This window comes from Hylobates moloch, unplaced genomic scaffold, assembly GCF_009828535.3.
Source record: "Hylobates moloch isolate HMO894 unplaced genomic scaffold, HMol_V3 SCAFFOLD_7, whole genome shotgun sequence".
NCBI classification, from domain to species: Eukaryota; Metazoa; Chordata; class Mammalia; order Primates; family Hylobatidae; genus Hylobates; species Hylobates moloch.
The window spans coordinates 16,695,414-16,717,496 of record NW_026652282.1 but is presented as its reverse complement, the minus strand read 5'-3'; the positions used below and the strand labels follow the sequence as shown (position 1 = coordinate 16,717,496).

Here is a 22,083-nt window from a genome sequence, read left to right as displayed (position 1 = left end):
CAAGTTTAAGAATGTTACCTTAAGGGCTGGGGCACAGTAGCTCATGCCTGTAATCCCAGCACTTTGGGAGGCTGAGGTGGGAGGATCACTTGAGCTCAGGAGGTGGAGACTGCAGTGAGCCATCATCGTGCCACTGCACCCCAGCCCGGGCAATAGAGTGAGACTCTGTCTCAAAAAAAAAAAAAAAAGGAGCTTGGATTATTGGATTACATCCTGATGGCTATGAGATATACATATATAACATATACCATACATACTTTCTTTCTTTTTTTCTTTTCGAGACAGGGTCATGCTCTGTCACCCAGGCTGGAGTGCAGTGGCACGATTATGGCTCACTGCAGCCTTGAACTCCTGGGCTCAAGTGATTCTCCTGCATCAGCCTCCTGAGTAGCTGGGACTACAGGCGTGCACCACCACACCCAGCTAATACAAATTATTTTGTAGAGATAGAAATCTTGCTATGTTGCCCAGGCTGGTCTGAAACTCATAGCCTCATGTGATCCTCCCTCCTTGGCCTCCCAGAGCACTGGGATTACAGGCATGAGCCACCATACCCAGCCTTAAGCTTTTTTTCTATCCAACATTCTATTTTGAAAATGTTCAAACATACAGAAAAGCTGAAAGAATTCTACAGTGAACGCCTATATACTCACCACCTAAAGTCTACAATTAAGTTTACTTTCATAATTACATATCTATCTATTCATCTATTGTTCCACCTTATTTTTTGGATATTTTTCAAAGTAAGTTGCAAATGTCAGTACACTCCCATTTAGATACCTTATACATTTTTGTTTACAGTTCCTCTTTTTTCTTTTGAGGTAAAATTATATACAATCAAATGCATAAAAATCTTTAACCTTTTAATAAAAGTAATGATGTGGCCAGGTATAATGGCTCACGCCTGTAATCCCAGCATTTGTGGGAGGCCGGGGCAGGCTGATTGCTTGAGCTCAATAGTTCGAGACCAGCCTAGGCAACATGATGAAACCCCATCTCTACAAAAAATACAAAAATTAGTTGGGTGTGTTGACATGTGCCTGTAGTCCCAGCTACTTGGGAGGCTGGGGTGGGAGGATTGCTTGAGCCTGGGAGATTGAGACTGCAGTGAGCCATGTTTGTGCCACTGCACTCCAGCCTGGGTGACAAAGCGAGAGCCTGTTTCAAAAATAAAAACTAAAAAAAAAAGGTAATGATACCCCCATATTTAATAATGAAGTGTGTTATAGTTAAAAGAGAATTAAAAAATTGTAACACTTTTAAAGAACGTTAGAAATACCAGGTTTGAAGAGTTTTATTTTAATAGACCTCATTAGAGATACTGAACAGTTAATTTTATAATTTAATATGAGAAATGGAAGCTTGATCTTTATCATGTGTCACAAAAATGGGCTTAAAATGGAGACTGCTGCATCTTTTATTTTGAATTTATAAACTATGATTTTGTGAAATCTCATAATCTGTCACTGGGGTCTGGCGGCATACCAGGGCCACTTGAATACCTGCCCAGGGCCTGCAGGATGGCTTGTGTAATAGCCGCCACTGCAAATCCTCTCTGTTCAAAGACCTGAAAAATAAATAAATGAGCAAATATATGCATCTTTTCAGTATGATAAAGCGTCATAGTCAACAAAATCTTTATTTCCTGGTGAATGGGTTGTGGATGAATTTTGTGGTTTGGATTTAATTATATGTAGACTGATCCATAAAACAAAGATAATGCCCTCAGTAGAATTATGTTTTCAACTATTAATATAAATTAGATTTTTCTTTTCTAGAAAAGAGTAAAATAATCATAGAGTGCACAGAGAAGTTTATTTATTGGTTAACATCTAGAGAGTTTATCTGCTTTTTTTTGGAAACGCTAAGATGGCTAATTTTGTGCATTTATTTACTTAGCTTTGGTTGAGAATTGATATTTGTTCTTCCAATTATCAGTATGGTTGAAAACATAAGGTTATCACTGTGATTTTTTTAGATTCCAGTTTGTATCTAGAACAGCAGTAGGTAAACACTTGCTTGAATGTTCACTGAATAGTTAATACTTCTGTTAAGAAAGACTGTATTCTAATGATCCACTCTGTCAGAAACTTCATTATCAGAAATTACATCTGAGTCATAATTATATGTTTCAGAATGTAAGTTAGGGAATCACAGTATGAAAATTTCTACTAAGGTTGTTACATATGCAAAACATGAACTGTTGTATATATGCATCCGGAAGTTTTGGGGCAGACAAATACAGGTGTTAGTTTAATGTTGGGCTTGAGTGGGTGAGCGCTTGACCCTTGGCTAGGCCAGGAAGGAAGAGGAGGAGGGAGGAGGTGGTACTAATATCTGGAGCAGAATAAGCTGCTGCTGATGCATCAGAGGCTCCTTTGATCTCCTAGGAAGTTGATACGAGACACCTGGGACATGGGAAAGGTTGTCCATCAGCATTCATGGCTATCAGAGTTGATGGTGGACTGAGTACATTGGCCACATTTGTGTCTAATCCTTTATTTCCCACTGAAGAGACACAGAGGGGTGTCTCTACCTCTGTCAGCTCTTTTCCCAGTTTGAAAGGGGATGAGGTGGGCGATGGGCCCCAGAGGACATTGGGACCCTGACACTCTGAGGAAATGGGTATCACGCAGGCAGGGAGCAATGTGAAAAGCCATAACTGAGATTGAAGGAAGGGAACCTAGTCACATAAGTTTACCTATGATGAGCACTGTTCCGCTAGAGGCAAAATAAGCTGCAGGTGGGGATATTTTTTTTATCCCCAAACCTGCCACCTTGCTGTTATATAGCATAAAAAACTAAAGTTCTCCCCTATTTTAATTTCTCATATGCATTTTAAAATCAAAAATTAATTGAGAGAAGGTTCCCTTTCATTCCTATTTTTGACCCTAGCTTCTCTTGGTGTCTCTTAGGGGGCCTTGTATAGGGATTCTGTTGGCAGTTAGAGTGCATAGGTTTTTGTCTTCCTATGGACCACTGATCAGCTTTGTGACATTGGGCATTGGGCACTTGGCTATACCCTTTTGGGACCAAATTAACCTGCAGTTCCTCCTGGCTCTGTGAGTCTGCTTGAATTGGCCATGTGTTGGTGACCATTGAAGCTGAGTTGACAGACACATGGAGGCTCATCATGTTCATCTCTGAACTTTAGTATATATTAGAAATTTTATATTAAAGTATTAAATTCAAATTGGTCTAAGTTAAGCAAAAAATAAAAATAAAAGCCAAGAAAGTTAAAAAAACAAAATTAAATTGGCCTCAATTAAAATGTTGAAGTCTGGCTGGGCATGGTGGCCCACACCTGTAATCCCAGCACTTTGGGAGGCCGAGGCAGGCAGATCCCTTGAGCTCAGGAGTTTGAGACTAGCCTGGGCAACATAGTGAAACTCCATCTCTACAAAACATACAAAAATTAGCCAGGTGTAGTGGTGCACACTTATAGTCCCAACTAATCAGGAGGCCGAAGGGGGAGGTTGGCTTGAGGAGGCAGAGGTTGCAGTGAGCTGAGATCACGCCACTGCCCTCCAGCCTGGGTGACAGAGCCAGACCCTGTCTCAAAAATAAAAATAAAATGTTGAAGTCTTCTCTCTCTCTCGACAGAGTCTTGCTCTGTTACCCAAGCTGGAGTGCAGTGGTGTGATAACGGCTCACTGCAGCCTTGACGTCCTGGGCTCTAGCGATCCTCCCACCTCAGCCTCTCGAGTAGCTGGGACTATAGCCACATGCCACCATGCCTGGCTATTTTTTGTTTATTTTTAGTCGAGATGAGGTCTTGCTGTGTTACCCAGGCTGGTCTTGAACTCCTGAGCTCAAATAATCCTCCTGCCTTGGCCTCCGAAAGTGTTCAGCCTCTCGAGTAGCTGGGATTACAGGCGTGAGCCACCGTACTTGACCTTGTCATCTCTCTAGCTGAAACACTCATTTCAAATTGACCAAGTCATTTTTGATTCATAATTTATTCATTCAGTGGGTATTTTTTGAGGATCTACCCTGTGTGAGACAGTCTGTTAGGGTGCCCTGGGACTATAGAGCTGCATATGATTAGGTTCCTCCTCCTTTGGTTTATTGGAGTGCATGTGTGACTCAGCAGAAGATGGATGGTACCAAGCTGGGCGATTGAACAGAGGCATCATGTAGTTGACATGTGAGCTAGGCTTCAAAGGCTGGTGTATTCAGACACATGGAGGCAAAAGAAATTTTATATTTACAGGTTAACAATGGCAGAAAAACATACACATGAACTTTGACCTGTGTGATTTTGAGCAGTCAGTGAAAAGGAATAGAGGGAAAGGAGACTGAGAGGTAAGAATGCTGCGACTGCCAGCCTGATTTGACATTATCAGCTGATAGGAGAGGGCCAGCAGCCCAGTTCTGGCTGCCAGAGGATTGCCATCTATGAGGTAGACTGAATGCATGTTGGGGCTGGTGAGGCCCACTAGAGGACTTTTGTGCAAAAAGTAATGAGATGAGGAATTAGGGGAGGAGCAATCTCCCTGAACTTTTTCCATCAACTCCACAATTTCTAAATTGGTTCTTGGGAAGACAGGAGCAAATTATGTACAGTCATGCATTGCTCAATGATGGGGATACGTTCTGAGAAATGTCTTGTTAGGCAGTTTGGCCACTGTCTGAAGATCATAGAGTGTATTTACACAAACCTAGATGATGTAACCTACTACACGCCTAGGCTATATGGTAGAGCCTATTGCTTCTAGGCTACAAACCTGCACAGCATGTTAGTGTACTGAATACTGTAGGCAATTATAACACATCAGTAACTATTCATGTATCTAAACATATCTAAACATCGAAAAGGTACACTAGAAATACAGTACCACCATTGTTTAAGTGATCATTAACGGAAACGTTGTTATGCTGCATGTGACTGTAATTGGGAAGGTGCTTTACGTGAACTGTAGGATGCTGTATGAAATGTTAGTTATTAGTTGGAAGAAGACAGAAAGGAAAACTTTATATGTGTCATACGGATTTTGATATATATTAGAAGCTTCCAGAGGGCAGGGGAATCTGTTGGTTTTGGTTGTTGTTGGGTTTTTTGTTGCCATTTTGCCATGCAGTTCGTTTCTTTGATGAGTCCTAAGTGTGTGCAACAGGAAATTAAGGTTTAATGTAGCTTTTTACATTTTCTTGGTTATTACCCACAACGCTCAGGGAGAACATCAGTGGAAATATCCTTAAACAGAAAAATAAACGGGGAAAGTGCAGTTGAGGGAACAAAGGATCTTGGAAGATTTAATGAAACTGGTCCCAGAAATAGTATTAGCATAGAGGTTTTTGGCTGTATTTTAATTTTTTAAATTGTCTAAAATGAATCTCAAATGAGAACATTTGATCTTTTTAGCTTAACTACTTGCTTTGGGGGTATTTCCTGAAATTATTAACTTGTTAATCCATGCCATAGGAAATAGTAAAAAGTAAAATGTGAACCAAAAGATGATTACATTTACAAATATGAATATTTAGAACATTTTGCATTCTCAAGTCTAAAGAGGGTTTTTCTTGTACCAAAAGTGTCATAATTGTTTTTAAAAGACCAAATTTGGAGGTTATACTATGTTAATGTATATTTTCTAGAAAATGATAATTTTAATTTTTTATTAAAGATCTTGTAGAGGAACTCTAGGATAAATTTTAATGGATAACAAGTTTAAACACTAAGATTTCAGGAATTAAATATATAATAGCTTCAAAGTATGTAACTCCTATGGATTGAGGTTTGAGCATGGAGTGGGGACAAGAGTTTCAGCAGTAATTTGTAAGAAATTAAAAGTAAATGTTAATAATTACCCACTGGAAAACTGAACATCTTTATCAGCTTATTTCCTCTTCGGATAAACTGAGGCTGCCAGAAAAAACCTTATCAACTGATTTCCTCTTGTGGATGGACCATTTGTATAGTTCTATTTAAATATACTATTTTCCTCCTATAAAATGTTTTTAAAGGCTGGTTTTTTTTTTTTTTTGGTATGGCACAGGAATTTTTTAACTTTAAACCCCCTTAAACAGAGAGCATTTATAATTCTTTGTTAGTGGAGGTCGTTATGGGGTGTTCTAACATTTGCCAGCAAATGTCTCTTAGCTAGTTATCACATACACAGTGGGAAGCTTGGAGCAAATTAGGAGGAAAGAAGGAAAATCGGCCTTCTTTCTAATGAAAGTCCTTCTAATGAATCAACGAAACCACAGCAATGCGGTCAACCTGCTGCATGATTACTTTTCTGTGTTTCTGCCTTGGCAGGGAGTCGTCCCTGGCAATGCTGGTCTGAGAGCAGGGAGCATGGAAAGTCAGATGGAAATCTTTCCTCTGATAAGTTATAAATAGACACTCAAAACCATTTTATTAGAGGAGCTAAAATTTTTAAAGAATATCTGTAAGCCCCTCATAACCCTGAAGCAGTTTGGATATATGGCTGTTACATGACTTAAATAAGTACATATGTGCATGCGTGCACTCATATCCCCAGACACATCTGTCTGTTTGCTTTCTGCTATATGATGAGCTATTTATTCCAGTGGTGTCCTGTTATTTAAAACATACTTCAGGGCTCTCTTTCGGATTTATCTTCTGAGCCTATAATGTAGCCATTAAGAACCCCAACAGTTGCAAATGTCGATTCTTTGGACAATGAACTTGATTTTTGAGAAGAGCCAAAAGCAATTTAGAGTTAAGTACAGAGGAATAAGATAGGTACAAGCTGATTAGTGCCATTTTGGGTCCAAAATGAGATATAAAATAATGAGAAAATTTCTTCATTGATGCATGAAGTGCCTGCAGACAAAGCATTTCTGAGTAGTTTTAAGCAAGTGCGGCATTTTTGGAATAAGGTATAGTTTTCCATTATGACACTTGGAAGACATGTTCATTTGAATGCTCAATCTCCGGGATGTGAAACAAAGCAAGACATCCATTGTCTCAGGGTGGTGGCGCCTTCCCCATAGGGTTATTGTAAAGATGAAATGAGATAATGTTGGTAAGCTCTAAGCCCCCATGTTCGGCATGTGGTAAGCCCTCAATAATTGTTAGCTCTGTATCATAACCATTAGTTTGTAAAAGTACTTAGAGGTCAGGAGAGCTCTTAACAAAAGTTATAAGATTCAGAAGGCATTAAAGTGGTAAGATAGCTGGGGTTATATAATAAATGGTAGTATTTCTTTAAGGGTACATTGAGGGTGAACACTGTAACTGGTGTTAACGATCATAACTTTGCCTAACAACTAAGACTATTTTCTGAGAATTTAGTGAGACTTTGTAATTAAGTTAATCTCTTAACAGAATTTTATTTCAAAATACTATTCTAAGCTTCTTATTACTGATACAAAGATATAAGGATTTTTATTAAGTTAGAGAGGTTCTTATGTTTGATATCAGCTTTTAAAGTGTGGTAGTATTTCAAGGTAAAATAATTTTGCTGGACTAACAATGTTTTGGCCATTTGGAAGTAGAAAATAATCTAATCGATTGCTTTTTGCATAGTAAGTGTCTTTAATACCTTGTATTTTTGAAGTAAAAATTGTTTCACTTAGAATTTGAAGGATTTTATTATTAAAGTGGCAAATATTTAATGACCTCTGATTTGAAAGAACTCAGAGCCATGTATCTGTAGTTATTTTCTCCCACTTGTTATTGTACATGTTTTATGGCATGGAATTTAGTGCCTTAATTATAAGAAAAGATATACATCTTTTTAGTTTTGTAGCTATCTTAATTTTTGATAAATTCTTTTCTCCACAAAATAGTTGCAAATTTAGTTAAACATTTGCAAATTATTCTAGGGTTGCTTCTAGCTATTCCACAGAGAGACAGATGTCACATGATTTGGTTGCTGTTGGCAGGAAAAGTGAGAACTTTCATCCAGTGTTTGAACATCTTGACTCAACTCAGAATACTGAAAACAAACCTACAGGAGAATTTGCTCAGGAAATCATAACAATAATCCATCAAGTTAAAGGTTGGTATATTTTGCACATACGTTAGGGATAACACAAAAGTAATATACTATTCACGAGATACAGGTAAATATCTGCAGTATAGTTTAATAGTAATTAATATTTCATTGTAAGCTAGACTGTGAATTAGGAAATCTTTTGAAGAGGGTATCAGGCATTCATTCGAGCCTAGTTGTTCTTTATATCTAGTTCCAATAACCTTATGCTTCAAGTGTTAGTAGATTGGTACTTGCAAGTTAGAAAGGGAGAAGCTGGCTGCTGCAAAAGACAAGGCATACTGAGAGCAGTAAGAAACAATAACTGGTAACCTAACAGGGAGGAAGAAGCAACAAAAAACAGATAGGAAACTCAAGAAATCAGGAAGCCCTAGGTCATTTTATGATTCTTAAAGCCCCCTGAGGGCATTACTAGGACTTTGTATCTTAAGGATGATGCTGAGTGATCAGTGAAAGATTCTAGTTTGCTTTGGCATTCTTTATAACTGCGAGTTGCGTAATAAATACTTTTAATGGTTTGCATTAAATTGTTTTGTTTTTGCTTCTGGCGAGTTTCCATTAATTGGAAAATTCAGTGATATAGAACAACTTTCCCCAGTGATGCTACACAAATAAGGCAGTTGTAGGTATTACAAACTGGAGGCCTTCAAGAATTTAAAATTTTTTATTTTGTACTACCTACTAGACAATTGCATTAATCTTTCTTACTTTATAAAATATATTTTGAAAATGAGTTTTTTTTTCTCTGCGTCCCTCAAACTAAGGCATGTATTTACTTTAAAGCACATAGTTTGTCTGAAACAGTTCATCCTCTCAGCTCCAGTCCCTCTCACCCAAAGGAAATGTGATTCTTGGCAGAAATGGAGCTGATTTGCAGAAAAATCCGGGAGATTGTCCCAGAACAGGAACAGTAAATTAGGGAAGAGGATTGCTTAAGTAGCATTCTGATGGGCCAGGTGTATTCTCTTTCTCTGTATCCTATTAAAAGTGTGTAGCATAGCTGATTTCTAAATGTTTTCATGAACTTTAATGTGAATTAAAGTAAAGTGGCATTAGAAGGCCTTCTGTGATATGCAAACATAACATTTAGTATTTGTTTGAAATTGTTTTGATGTTTCAGGCTTGTTTTTGAAGTTACTTTTTATTTTCATTCAACTGTGAAGCTCTATGCCATCTTTACTTTCCAGATATAGTAAGTCTTACCTTGGAGAAGAAAGGTCCTTGCTTTGAGAGAGCCATTGTCTTTTCCCCTGGACAAGTAAGCAGGCATGTCAGATAGAAAGAAAATTCTTCGATTAATAAATCAGCTGTTTTTACTCTTGTTTGGGCTTGGGAAGGCACGTGAGCACTACAAATTAGTCTGTGAAATAAGTTTGGGTCCCACATATTTTTAAGAGAAAACAGGTTGAATTTTAAAAAATAATCCCTTCTTTCTGTGCTTATATGTAATCTTTTAAGTGAAATCAGCTTAACATTGAGATAAAACTGTTCATTTCCTTTTTCAGCAAATTATTTTCCATCACCTGGCATTACTTTACATGAGCGTTTCTCAGCAATGCAAGATATACACAAGGCAGATGTAAATGAAATTACATTGAATTCAGATCCAGAAATACACAGGTAATGGTTGATTACCATATTATACCCATTTAACTAATGGGGATACACCTCAGAAAAGATTTGGGAAGGGGCTGCTTTCTGAACCTGCTCACCTGGGCTTGCTGTAGACTGTAGGATTGCATTTCCTGCACAAAAATAATAGGATAATCCAAGCATTATCTGGCCACTGCACTTTGATGAAATGAATAGGATGCACTGAAAACATTGACTAGCTTTGTTTAAATGTATAGGACTTTGAAAATGCTTACATACCTAACTTCACTTCTGCTGTCAATAGTAATTGCCTCCTGAGGTCCTCGGTAGAAGAATGAAAGACAGTTTTCAAGCCATTGAAATCATAGGTTGCTTCATGTGGTCACAAATAGGTGTTCTGAGGGCAGCCAGATGAAACCACGTGTCTTCTGCTGGCACTTGTTGTAGCAGGTGGTGTACCCTGTCTTGTGAGCTGATTTGAATACATGTGAGAATGCAGTATATCACCAGAGCAAAGTTTGAGATGACACAGACTACTGATTTGAGAACCACCTAAAGCTTCCCTGCAGTGTGTTCCACAGGATATGTATATCCTGGGAGACTGCCATATAGGTGAAAAACTATCTGGTAGCAAGTTTCTTTTGCTATCTCCAAAACATACTAGCTTTATTTCAAATTCTATTCTGTAATAGTAGAATCAGGGTATCAGTGTATAACATAATTATTTAGTTGTACTATGCCTTTATTATTTTAGGAGAATAGATATGTCTTTGGCCGAGCTTCAGAGTAAACAAGCTGTGATCTATGAATCGGAACAGGTTAGTGAATACAATTTTTGATGAGAAATTATCTTATTGTTGGTATACTAATGGCAAGGGGATTGGTGGTTGGGAGAGAAAAGGGAGTTAAAGTACATGAAGAAGGAGGATTGAAACCCAGGAATCTGAAATTAAAAAGCTCTTCAGGTGATTCTGACTATCAGCCAGGTTGGAGTGAGAATACTGACAAAAGACAAAAATATTCCCTAAGAGGGACAATCCCTAAGGATAACAGCTTTGTAAAAGTGACACGCAATTACAGCATTTGATATTCATCCCCAAAATCCACACTGTAAAGCTTATGGAAAGTATGTTAGATACCTATTTTTTTCAAAGCAATCATGTGGAATATATTTTTAAATTGTACATGGAGTGAATGCACAGGAACGAAAAATTTCATTTGATATTGCCCTTCTGTTTACTGCAGAATGCACGAAACATTCTGTGGAATATGAACTAGCAAAATAAGGGAAATAAGGGACTAAATTTCTTTATTCATGTGTTGTGTGTGGTTCCCACCCAACACCTCCCCTCCCACCCCCCATTTCTTTGCTAATTAGAAAGACTGTCTTGACTAGCCAGGAGGGAAGAAAACCGGCTCTTGTTTTAGAAGAATTATATCAAGTTCTAAAAGAACTGCTAATTTATTCATTGAGAATAAAGAGTCTTTGTAGAGGAGATATTTTAATACATTTCTGATAGAATATATAAATAATTTTTTCACTTGTGAAATGATTATAATTTTTGCTGAATTTATGGAGATAGGTTAATTTGTTGAACAAATGATATTTTCAGACAATTTCTAATCATCAAAGTCCTATAATCAACTTACAGGAAATCTGTGGTTTTTAAAAAAATCACCTATAATTTAGTCATTTAGCACAAAATATTATTTGATCATTTTTCTGGCAGTCTTATAGCTTGCATTTTAACGTAGTCACTATCATAGTATATGTAGTTTTTTGTTTTTACTTGATCCATAATAACATTCCTTTTATGTAAATATCTGAATTCGCTATGACCTTTTATGATTGAGGCTTTTTAAGCTTTGTTTTGAGACAGAGTCCTGGTCTCACCCAGGCTGGAGTACAGTGGTGCAATCATGGCTCACTGCAGCCTCGACCTCCTGGGCTCAAGTGATCCTCCCACCTCAACCTCCTGAGTAGCTAGGACTACAGACATGCACTACCACGCCTGGCTAATTTTTGTATTTTTTATAGAGACAGGGTTTTTCTATGTTGCCCAGGCTGGTCTTGAACTTCTGGACTCAAGGGATCCACCCGTCTCGGCCTCCCAAAGTGCTGGGATTACAGGCATGAGCCACTGCACCTGGCCCTTGTTAAGTTTTAATTAACTTTTTTCTTTCTTTCTTTCTTTTTTTTTTTTTTTTTTGAGACAGAGTCTCTGTCACCCTGGCTGGAGTGCAGTGGTGCAATCTCAGCTCACTGCAACCTCCACCTCCCAGGTTCAAGCCATTCTCCTGCCTCAGCCTCCCAAGTAGCTGGGATTACAGGTGTCCATCACCACGCCCGGCTAATTTTTGTATTTTTGGTGGAGAGGGGGTTTCACTATGTTGGCCAGGCTGGTCTTGAACTCCTGTTCAAATGATCTGCCCACCTCGGCCTCCCAAAGTGCTGGTATTACAGGCATGAGCCACTGTGCCTGGCCTAATTAACTTTTTTCAATAAGCACTTTTCTATGTTGACTTCCACATAGTCTTTATTACCATAAGTTAAATGATTGTACATTATTCTTTTGACTTAAGTTTACCATGATTTATTTACTCATTCTTCCCTTCCTCTTAATTTTTTTTTACATTTAAGTTGCTTCTATTTTTTGTTATTTTAAATATAATGTTTTGAATCTATTTAGGTAGACAACCTTTTCTTTGGGCTAGAGTCCCACAAGTGGGAATCCTCGTTCAATGTTAGGAACTTTTCTGACTGTTGATTGTCAATTGTGTCTCAAAATATTTGTATTAGTTTACAATACCATTAGCAGGATGAGTACAAGATAACTTATCTAGGACTTATAATTAAGGTTCTTGTTAGATATGGTCTTTGTGCACCTAACAGTAATGTGAATGGTTTGTCTTCTGTCAAAATTCCTCAGACTCTGATCAAAATAATAGATCCAAATGACCTACGACATGACATTGAAAGAAGGCGAAAAGAACGGTTACAGAATGAAGATGAGCACATTTTTCACATAGCTAGTGCTGCAGAGAGGTAATCAGTAGATGACAAACATCCTGTTATCAGGGAGCTTTCGGTTTTACCGTATTTTTACATTTTTTGTGTGATGATAATTTTCATTTTAATATAGGGATTTGTTCCTTCAAATCCATCTTATATGTTTAAGTGAAATCTATTAAAATGTTTCCAGGTTATTCAGTGATTATCATATGCGGTTTGATTTAAACAACAAAAACTATGGGGTAGGTGAGTATTTGAGGTCTTCGTAATTCTGATGAGGAGTGTTACCACTTTTAGGTCCTGCAGGAGGCAGGACCAGCAAGTTTACAGACTATTTAGCTTGAGCTGATTGAAACTCTGATACATTCTGCCCTTTAGATTCTGGGTTAGTCTTTGAATAGTAGAAAATGTCCTGAAGTCAGTACAGTTATCTTTTGGGACTCTTTGTGGATGTCTATACTGATAATTGTGGATAACTGTACTGACAAAAAGTGAAAAAAATCCACATTTTGTGGATGTCGTCCATGAAATTGAGGCAGGTGTAGTAGAAAATGCAGAGGAGACCTAAGTTTGAATCTCATCTCTCTCAGTTTACAAACTGACCGATCTTGGACGAATTTTCTTAGTCTCTGGAGCCTCTTCATCTGTAAAATGATGTTAAAGTCAATTTATGCTGTGGGGCAGTTATGAATATTAAACGAGTTGGCACATGTGAAGTACTTCTGTCATATATGGCAAATAGATCCTCAGTAGATTTTTCTTTCTTAACCTCATACTTCTGTTCAGGGGCTCTTAGTAGTCTAGATCAACCCCAGTTTATCTCTAGTTCTGAACACCATGTGGATGGAACTCATGGCAGCTGTGGGGTCCCATATGATTATGAGGTATAATTGAACAGGACAACATTTCCAGTTCACTTGAGTTCTTATACTACTTGGATCTCCCAAAAAGTGAGACTGTATGAATACAAAGAGACAGTGCTAATTGTTTTTCCATAATCTTTTGTATCAAATTGCTAAGATACTGTATTTGACAAGACTTTTAAGTCAAGTCTGTAGCTAACTAGGTCAGAATATATGGACTGGATTCTGACAATAAGTTCAGAACTAATTAAAACATAGTGAAATGGTGTGTTGAGGCACATAAAACAATTGAAAATGAAAGAGTAAAAATGTCCCTTGCTGGGTGAAAGTCTCCAGTCTCCTAATATGATATGGTTAATGCATGACATGACTGTGCTCCTTAATGACACAAGCTCTCTATCATGCTTTCCTTGACTCAACAAGTGTAAGAAACCCAGAGTACCAAGAAACAGGATTTTAAAAACAGATTTAAGACAATCAGCATATTTTGGCCGGGCGCGGTGGCTCACGCTTGTAATCTCAGCACTTTGGGAGGCCGAGGCGGGCGGATCACGAGATCAGGAGATCGAGACCATGGTGAAACCCCGTCTCTACTAAAAAATACAAAAAAAAAATTAGCTGGGCATGGTGGCGGGCGCCTGTAGTCCCAGCTACTCAGAGAGGCTAAGACAGGAGAATGGCGTGAACCCGGGAGGCGGAGCTTGCAGTGAGCCGAGATTGCGCCACTGCACTGCAGCCTGGGGACGCAGCGAGACTCCTTCTCAAAAAAAAAAAAAAAAAAAAAAAAAAAAGACAATCAGCATATTTTAAAGATCATAAGATGCTTTAGGATGTATCTTTACCTCTTGACGTGATTAAGAACTTGAGCACTGGAGTTGGACCTGAGTTCAGTGCCTGGCTCTTAGATTCCTAGCTATGTGACTGACTTTGGGCAAATTATTTTGTCTCTGTTTCCTCATCTGTAAAATAGGGATAAGAGTTGTACTTACCTCACAGTGGTGGTTAAGATTAAGTAAAATGATGAGTGTAAGGTAGACTAGCTGGTCAGCATCAAGTATTATGAATGCTAGCTTTGAGGACAGTGTGGTAGTGTGCAAGGATGTGTTCCTACAAGCTGTCTTTTGCTGAGTCTGTTGGATTATTTTATTTGTATTGGATAGGTGGTGAGGCATAGTGGAGCCATGAGGAGTTTTTAAAAGTGAGACATTACTTAACATTCATCCTGCAAAAATAAACAATTCAGTAGTTTTTAGTATATTCACGAACTTATGCAACCATCATTACTATCTAATTCCAAAACATTTCATCACCCCAAAAGTAAACCGTCTCTCTACCCATTAGCTGCCACTCCCTGCCCCATTTCTCCTTCCCCCTTAGTCCCTGGCAACCACTGTTCTATTTTCTGTATCTATGGATTTGTCTAATCCTGACATTTCATATAATCATTTTTCTTTTCTTTTCTTTTCTTTTCTTTTCTTTTCTTTTCTTTTCTTTTCTTTTCTTTTCTTTTCTTGAGACAGGGTCTCTCTCTGTCACCCAGGATGGAGTACAGAGGCACAATCACAGCTCACTGCAGCCTCAGCCTTCTGTGAGGCTCAGGTGATTCTCCCACCTTGGCATCCCGAGCAGCTGGGACCACAGGCTCCTGCCACCATGCCCGGCTAGTTTTTTGTATTTTTTTTGCAGAGACGGGATTTCACCATGTTGCCCAGGCTGGTCTCAAACTCCTGTGCTCAAGGGATCTACCCTCCTCAGTCTCCCAAAGTGCTGGGAGTACAGGCATGAGCCACCACACCTGGCCTGACATTTCATATAAATACAATAATATAATATGTGGCCTCTCGTAACTGACTTCTTTCCTATAGCATAATGTTTTTAATGCTCATCCATGTTGTAGCATGAGAATTCTTATGTATGGCTGAATAATATTCCATTGTATGGCTATATCGTATTCTGTTTATCCATTCATCAGTTGATGGACATTTGGGTTGTTTCCACTTTTTGTCTGTTTGTGAATAACTGTGCTGTGAACATTTGTGTGCAAGTTTTTGTGCAGATACCTGTTTTCATTTCTCCAGTATATAGCTAGGAGTGGAATTGATGAGTTTGATGGTTACTTTATGATTAACTTTTTGAGGAACTGCCAGACTGTTTTCCAAAGTGGCTGTACTATTTTACATTTCCACCAGCAGCATGTGAAGGGTCCAGTTGCTCCACATCGTTGCCAACTCTTGTTATTCATCTCTCACTTTATCCTAATTCAATTTCCTTATTTAAATAAGAAAAATATATTATCCTTTTATCTTAGAAATTCAATTTATAAAAATTGACCTCATTATATGTTTTTATATAAACTCTTAAAATCAAGTCAGGGTAGTTTCCACAGAAATGCAAAAGAAATGAAACATGATGCAATCATAAGTCATAGGATGTAGTGATTTCTCACCTGTGTGGCTTTCCCTCAAAAAGTTGTATGCAGCCTTTCTGTCTGTGTTTGCTCACTGTTGTATCCCCACTGCCCTGAGCTCAGTTCATATTTGTTGAATGAATGAATGAATGAAGAGGTCCCAGAGGAGTAGACAAGAGAGAGGATACCTAAATTGTAATGCATTTAGATTTGGTTACTATTCCCTGATGCCTTAGGATCTTTCACAAGCAAACCTAACACTTGGGCGTTCTGTCTAGCCTCTAGGACCCATCTGTTCTCTACAGGTGCTCCTTAACTTACGATAGGGCAACATCCCGATAACCCATTGTAAAGTAAAAAAAAGTGCAAGTCAAACCATTGTAAGTTGGGGACGGTCTGGATTTACTTCCACTTCTTACCCGTTTCTGACTCTGATGTCTCCATGTTTTCTCCTGACACACTATTTCTGCCTTTTCTAACTGGAATTACTAAGTTTCCTACGATGTAAATGAGTTGTTTTGTTATAGAGATATGGAACGTGTTTGATAAAGTAGCTTAAAAGTAGTTATCAGTGGACTTGAAGAGGACATCAAACTGCCAAGAATTCTTTTATTTTTTATTTTTATTTTTTAACAAGGAGTTGGAACGACAGACTGTTGTTTTAGCTGGGCAGGTTATGGGAAAACATCAGTTTTTGTTCTTGCTATTGCAACAGTCATAATCTATACTGAAGTAGAGTGAACTTTATAAAGATATTATATTCATATAGTCAACAGATATTTATATATTGATTTCTTTGTTCTAGTTACTGTTCTAAAGACTGGGGATATAGTGAAAAACTATATACAAACCTTTGTCTTCATGTTACTTATAATTTAATGGTAGAAGAAAGAAAACAAATACATGTCAGTGGAGTGATAGGTGAAAATAAGGCAGAAGAGGAAATTTAATAGCAAAGAGTGACATGTGTGATATGGTTTTATTTAGTGTGGTCATGGAGTACACTTACGACTTTTAAAAAATGTAGCTGGGTTGTGAATTAAGTGAGGGTGTTAGCCATAGGGTTATTTGAGGGGATGGTATTTCAAGAGAGGGAACAGCAAAAGCAAAGACCTTCAGACAGGCGCATGCCTGCTTTTAAGGAATAGAAAGGGGGACAGTGGGGTTGTGACAGGGTAGTAAAGGGAGAGAGTAGATGAGGCCAATCACGAAGGGCATTGAAGAACTGAAGGACATGAAGACTTTATATTTTATTCTGGATGAAGTTAGAAAACATTTTGGGTTCTAACCAGAGAAGAGACATAATCTCACTTAAATTTTAAAAGGATCACTCTGGTTGCTGGGTGGAGAATGGACTGTAAGAGCTAGAGAAAAAAAGTATTTCCTTCTCAAGTAAAAAAAAAAAAAAAAGATTAGAGGTAGGAAATCTACATGATAGGGTCGACATGGTAGAGTGGACACATCCGGGAACCAGGCTGCTTAGATCTTCTTCCTCCCATATCCTCTGTATGTAGCATCTGCCTCATGATCCAAGATGGGTATTTGTGCTCTAGCCATCATGTCCTCATACTAGCCTTTCCTTTAAAGACTTCTTGAAATTTACACATGATAACTCGGCCAAAATTTTGTCCCATGGCCATGCCTAGCTGCAGGGCAGCTGGGAAATAGATTCTTTAATCTGAGCATTCATTTGCCTGGTCAAAAATCAAATATCAAAGGATTTAATTTTTGTATTGTGACAAAATATACATATCCTAAATTTACCATTTTAACCATTTTTAAGTGTAAAATTCATTGACATTGAGTATATTCACAATGTTGTACAATCATCACCACTGTCTACTTCCAGAACTTTTTCATCTTCACAAACAGAAACTCTGTTTCCATTGAACAATAACTCCTCATGCTCTCCTCTCTGTAGCCCCTGGTAACCTCTATTCTTTCTGTCTATATGAATTTGCCTATTGTGGGTATCTGATATAAGTAGAATCAGACAATATTTGTCCTTTTGTCTCTGGCTTCTTTCACTTAGCATAGTGTTTTCAGGGTCAATTCATGTTGTATCATGTGTCAGAATTTCATTCCTTTTTAAAAAAATTCATTCTCTTTTAAGGCTGAGTAATATTCCATTGTATGGCTGTCCTACATTTTGTTTATCTGTGTTTCTGTTTGTGGACATTTGTATTGCTTTCACCCTTTGGCTATTGTAAATAGTGCTGTTATGAACATTGGTATTGTCATCTTTTTGGTTATAGCCATCCCAGTTAGTGTAAAGTGGTATCTCATTGTGGTTTTGACTTGCATTTCTCTAATGACTAATGACGTTGAGCATCTTTCCATGTGCTTATTGGCCATTGGTATGTCTTTGGAGAAATTTCTATTCAAATCCTTTGCCCATTTTAAAATCACAGTCTTTTTATTGTTGAGGTGTAGGAGTTCTTTATATATTCTGGATACAGCTCCCTCATCAGATATATGCTTTGCAAAGAGAATTTTTAAAAATCCATTGCTTTGTTTGTAGAAGTAGTCATACGCACTAACGGTAATCATTTGGAAAAATATAATAAAGTATAAAATCAAAAATATAAGGCATTCCTAATTTTACCAGTCAGAGATGACCACTGTTAATATTTAGTACAGTTCTTGTATTTTATTTTTTCTGGGCATGTGTGTGTATATTTTAAATAATTGAAATTATCCTCAATATACAACTTTGCACTTGACTCTTTTGACCTACTGTCGTGAGCGTTTTGACAAAGCATAGGCCTTTTTAACATTTAAAAAAACCCGGAGTGTCTATTTCATGTCAGATTCTGGGATCAGAGCTGGGGCCACAAAATGAATCATCCGCAGTGCTTCCTCTGAAGGAATAGCAACTTGTTCCGTTAAACAGACAGGTACACCAGTAGTTACAAATACGGAGTGATAGGTGTTAAGACCCAAAAATGCTACATGTGCACATAGCAGGGAGTACCTAGTTCACCTCAGAAGGGTTTAGGAAACTCTTCCTTGAAGAGATAGAAATGGATCTAAATCTTTAAGTTAATCTAAGTAGAAGGAAATGGTCACAGAAGGAACTGCACATGCAAAGGTGTAGAAGCAGGAGAGATTGCTGTGTGCCAGGAACCACATGTACTTCAATATTCCCGGCTGGGCGCGGTGGCTCACGCCTGTAATCCCAGCACTTTGGGAGGCCAAGGTGGATGGATTACTTGAGGTTAGGAGTTCAAGACCAGCCTGGCCAACATGGTGAAACCCCGTCTCTACTAAAAATAAAAAAAAATTAGCAGGGCGTGATGGCATGCGCCTGTAATCCCAGCTACTCGGGAGGCTGAGGCAGGAGAATCACTTGAACTCAGGAGGTGGAGGTTGCAATGAGCCGAGATTGTGCCACTGCACTCCAGCCTGGGCAACAGAGCAAGACTCTGTCTCAAAAACAAACAAACAAAAAATCCCAAAGCTCAGTGTGCCTGTTGGGGAGATTGGAGCAAGGTAGCAAGGGCCAGAGCAGAAAGGGCTTTGGGGGTCACGATGAGGAGTGTGGAAGTTATCTTGCTGCCAGTGGGGAATCCATGGGAAAGACTGAAGGTGGGCCTGCAGAAGACACAGGAAGGGGCTGAGAAGCATTGTGGAGAGCGGCAGGATGTGACGCGGAGAGGAATCCCCAAGGACTGTAGAAATGAGGCTTTGGAGATCAGAGGAAGAGCCCAGGGAAGGACCTCCCTCCCAGATAGGGCTGCCTGAGAACAGCCCTTTGTGGCCTCAGTACCTCATGATGACGGGAGAGAGGAGGCTGTCCTTCGCTGCTGTGGTCCTGCAGTATCAGAGGCCTCAGCTCTGCCAGTGAGGGGACCCTGAGCCAGTCATACACCTTGCCTCTGTTGAATGGTCTGGGTCATGAGCCATTGGTGCTTCCACCAGTAGGAGCTGTCAGCAAGAAGGGGAGGGGGGCAGTGCTGCCAAAGGTTCTAGAGCAGTAATTATCTTTCCTCAAAACACACATTTCACATATGGTTTCAGGGGGTTACAGCCCCCAGGAAGCCTGTCCTTAGACCCCAGATTGAGAACCTGGTTCAAGAAGTGTTTTTCCCCATTGCTAACCTCCAACTTAGATAAATAACATTTGTTGGGAAATGAGGGGTTTAGCCCTAATGACTATCATTTTTAATTTTAGTAGTGATAGATCATTGAGATTTCACTTGTGTGCTACTTTAACTGTTTCTGAAGGGGCTTTTTAAAATTATTGTTGTTTATTTGTTGGAAAAAAAGGTATACTAATAAAATATTCTTATTTTCTCTCTTTCCTTATTAGGGATGATCAGAATTCCAGTTTTTCAAAGGTAAAGAATATTCATACTGATGGATTCCAAAAACCTACACATTTTATAAAATCAAATTTTAGAAAATGTATTGAAAAACCTTACATGGTAAGATCGCAGTTTCAAAATTTTCATTTTTATGAGTTCTTCTTCTCCAATACATCAAAATGTACAGGCATCACCAATATTTTTCACGTTTGTAACTGTTCATTACGTATATGTTATAAGATTCCGTTGATGCTTAAAGTTATTATGACAGAAGAAATGGTCATTTCTTACTTGATTTAGTAGGATTTTATTGGATTCATTAAATAAAGCTAATAAATCTAGCTTTCTTAAGATTTTTTGGGGGGCCAGGTGCAGTGGTTCATGCTTGTAATCCTAGCACTTTAGGAGGCCAAGGCAGGAGGATTGCTTGAGCCCGGGAGTTCAAGACCTGCCTGGGCAACGTGGCTAGACCTCATCTCTACAAAAACATATAATAATAATAAAAGAAAAAAATTCAAAAAAGATTTTTTGGGAACAACTCTTAAGATCTCTTGGAACATATTTATTAAGGCATAATTCACATACCATAAAATTCACCAATTTGTGTATAATTGAATGATTTTTAGTAAATTAACCAAAGTGTGCAACCATCACCATAGTCCAGTTTTAGAATATTTTCATTACCCAATATGAGCCCTCATGCCTGTTTTGTTACTCCCCTTTGCCACCCCCAGCCAACACTAATCTACTTTCTGTCTGAAAGATTTGCCTTTTTATAGGGCAGCTCACAAAATGGCAGCTAGTTCCATAAGAACAGACAAGTAATGGCGAGAAAGATGGAAGCCAGAGTCGGTAACCTAATTTCACAAGTAAAATCTCATTCTTTACCATATTCTTTTTGCAAGAAGCAAGTTCCTAGGCCCTGCCGACACTCGAAGGGAGGAATAATTGGTCGGATCACTGGGAGCCATGTCAGCAGTTGCCTAGTACAGTCCTCCCTCTGGCCAGACTCTACAGAAAGTGGAAATAATAGAAGGTGATAAGACTGTTGATTTTAGAAAAAGGAAACCATCTTGAGAATGGGCCCCATCTTTTCTGTCTCCACCAGAGGATTTAGGTTCTTCATAGTTGCAGACTTACTAATGTAGTTCTTTCTCTTATTTCTGGTACTTTTCTAGCCATGGCAAGAGCATCACCTCAGATCAGTTACCTGAGTCAGGAAAACCTGCCTCTTGCACTGTTGAGGATTTGTATTCTTCTTAGGCAGTAGGAACCCTTTAGCAACTCCTGATAGTAATGGGTTTATTTTTTTCCTAGGTGCCTGAATAAATGCTAGATGTATCATCCATTTTCTCAGATTCACCCATTATGTTATACATGAGTATGTTTTACACTTGTTACAGGCGTAAATGATCCTGGCTCCTCACAAACTAGCATGGATCATGTTAGTCAAAGTTGAGGGTCAAGTTAGCATGGGTCAAGGAGGGGATGTGTATGTGCTCTACAGCTAAGCTCCCTGCTCCCTGCTTTGTGTTCTTAATCCTGTACATTTAAAATGTGTTTTCTAATGGTAAAACAAGCTTTTAAAATAAGCTTTAAAGTCTGTTAACCCACACTACTACTTTTTTTCATGCAGAATTATACTACGCAGAGAAAAGACATAATTACTCACAAACCGTTTGAGGTTGAGGGAAACCACCGAAACACAAGAGTAAGACCTTTTAAGGTATTGAGTGTTGTTTTCCATTTAATTCCAGCTTTGGTTTTATGCTTTGGACATAATGTTTTAAGTGTTAGTAAATCAAGAGCTGTTTTGTAATATGCTTTCAAGTGGTAGCTATAAACTAGTATTTCTGGACATTTATAGTTAACTGTAATCAATTTATTGATGACCCCTTTCCTTAGGACTTGATTTTCAATTTTTTTCTTTTTT

General features: G+C 38.4%; 1 protein-coding gene across 5 annotated transcripts in view; it reads left to right on the top strand.

Annotated features, from left to right (window-relative positions):
• BCLAF3 (BCLAF1 and THRAP3 family member 3) overlaps positions 1 to 22,083 on the top strand; it is a 77,407-nt gene that overhangs the window by 29,238 nt on the left and 26,086 nt on the right. For 3 of the 5 annotated variants that reach the window (XR_009214312.1, XM_058441549.1, XM_032756660.2), the window contains 6 exons: positions 7,798 to 7,973; positions 9,473 to 9,587; positions 10,315 to 10,378; positions 12,491 to 12,606; positions 20,156 to 20,270; positions 21,787 to 21,876. Coding sequence is in view for 4 of the 5 variants with exons in the window: in XM_058441549.1 (XP_058297532.1) it covers positions 7,798 to 7,973; positions 9,473 to 9,587; positions 10,315 to 10,378; positions 12,491 to 12,606; positions 20,156 to 20,270; positions 21,787 to 21,876 (676 nt within the window). In the remaining variant the exon portion in view is untranslated. The remainder of the gene's footprint in view (positions 1 to 7,797; positions 7,974 to 9,472; positions 9,588 to 10,314; positions 10,379 to 12,490; positions 12,607 to 20,155; positions 20,271 to 21,786; positions 21,877 to 22,083) is intronic. The other 2 variants (XM_058441548.1, XM_032756661.2) reach the window with 2 other exon arrangements.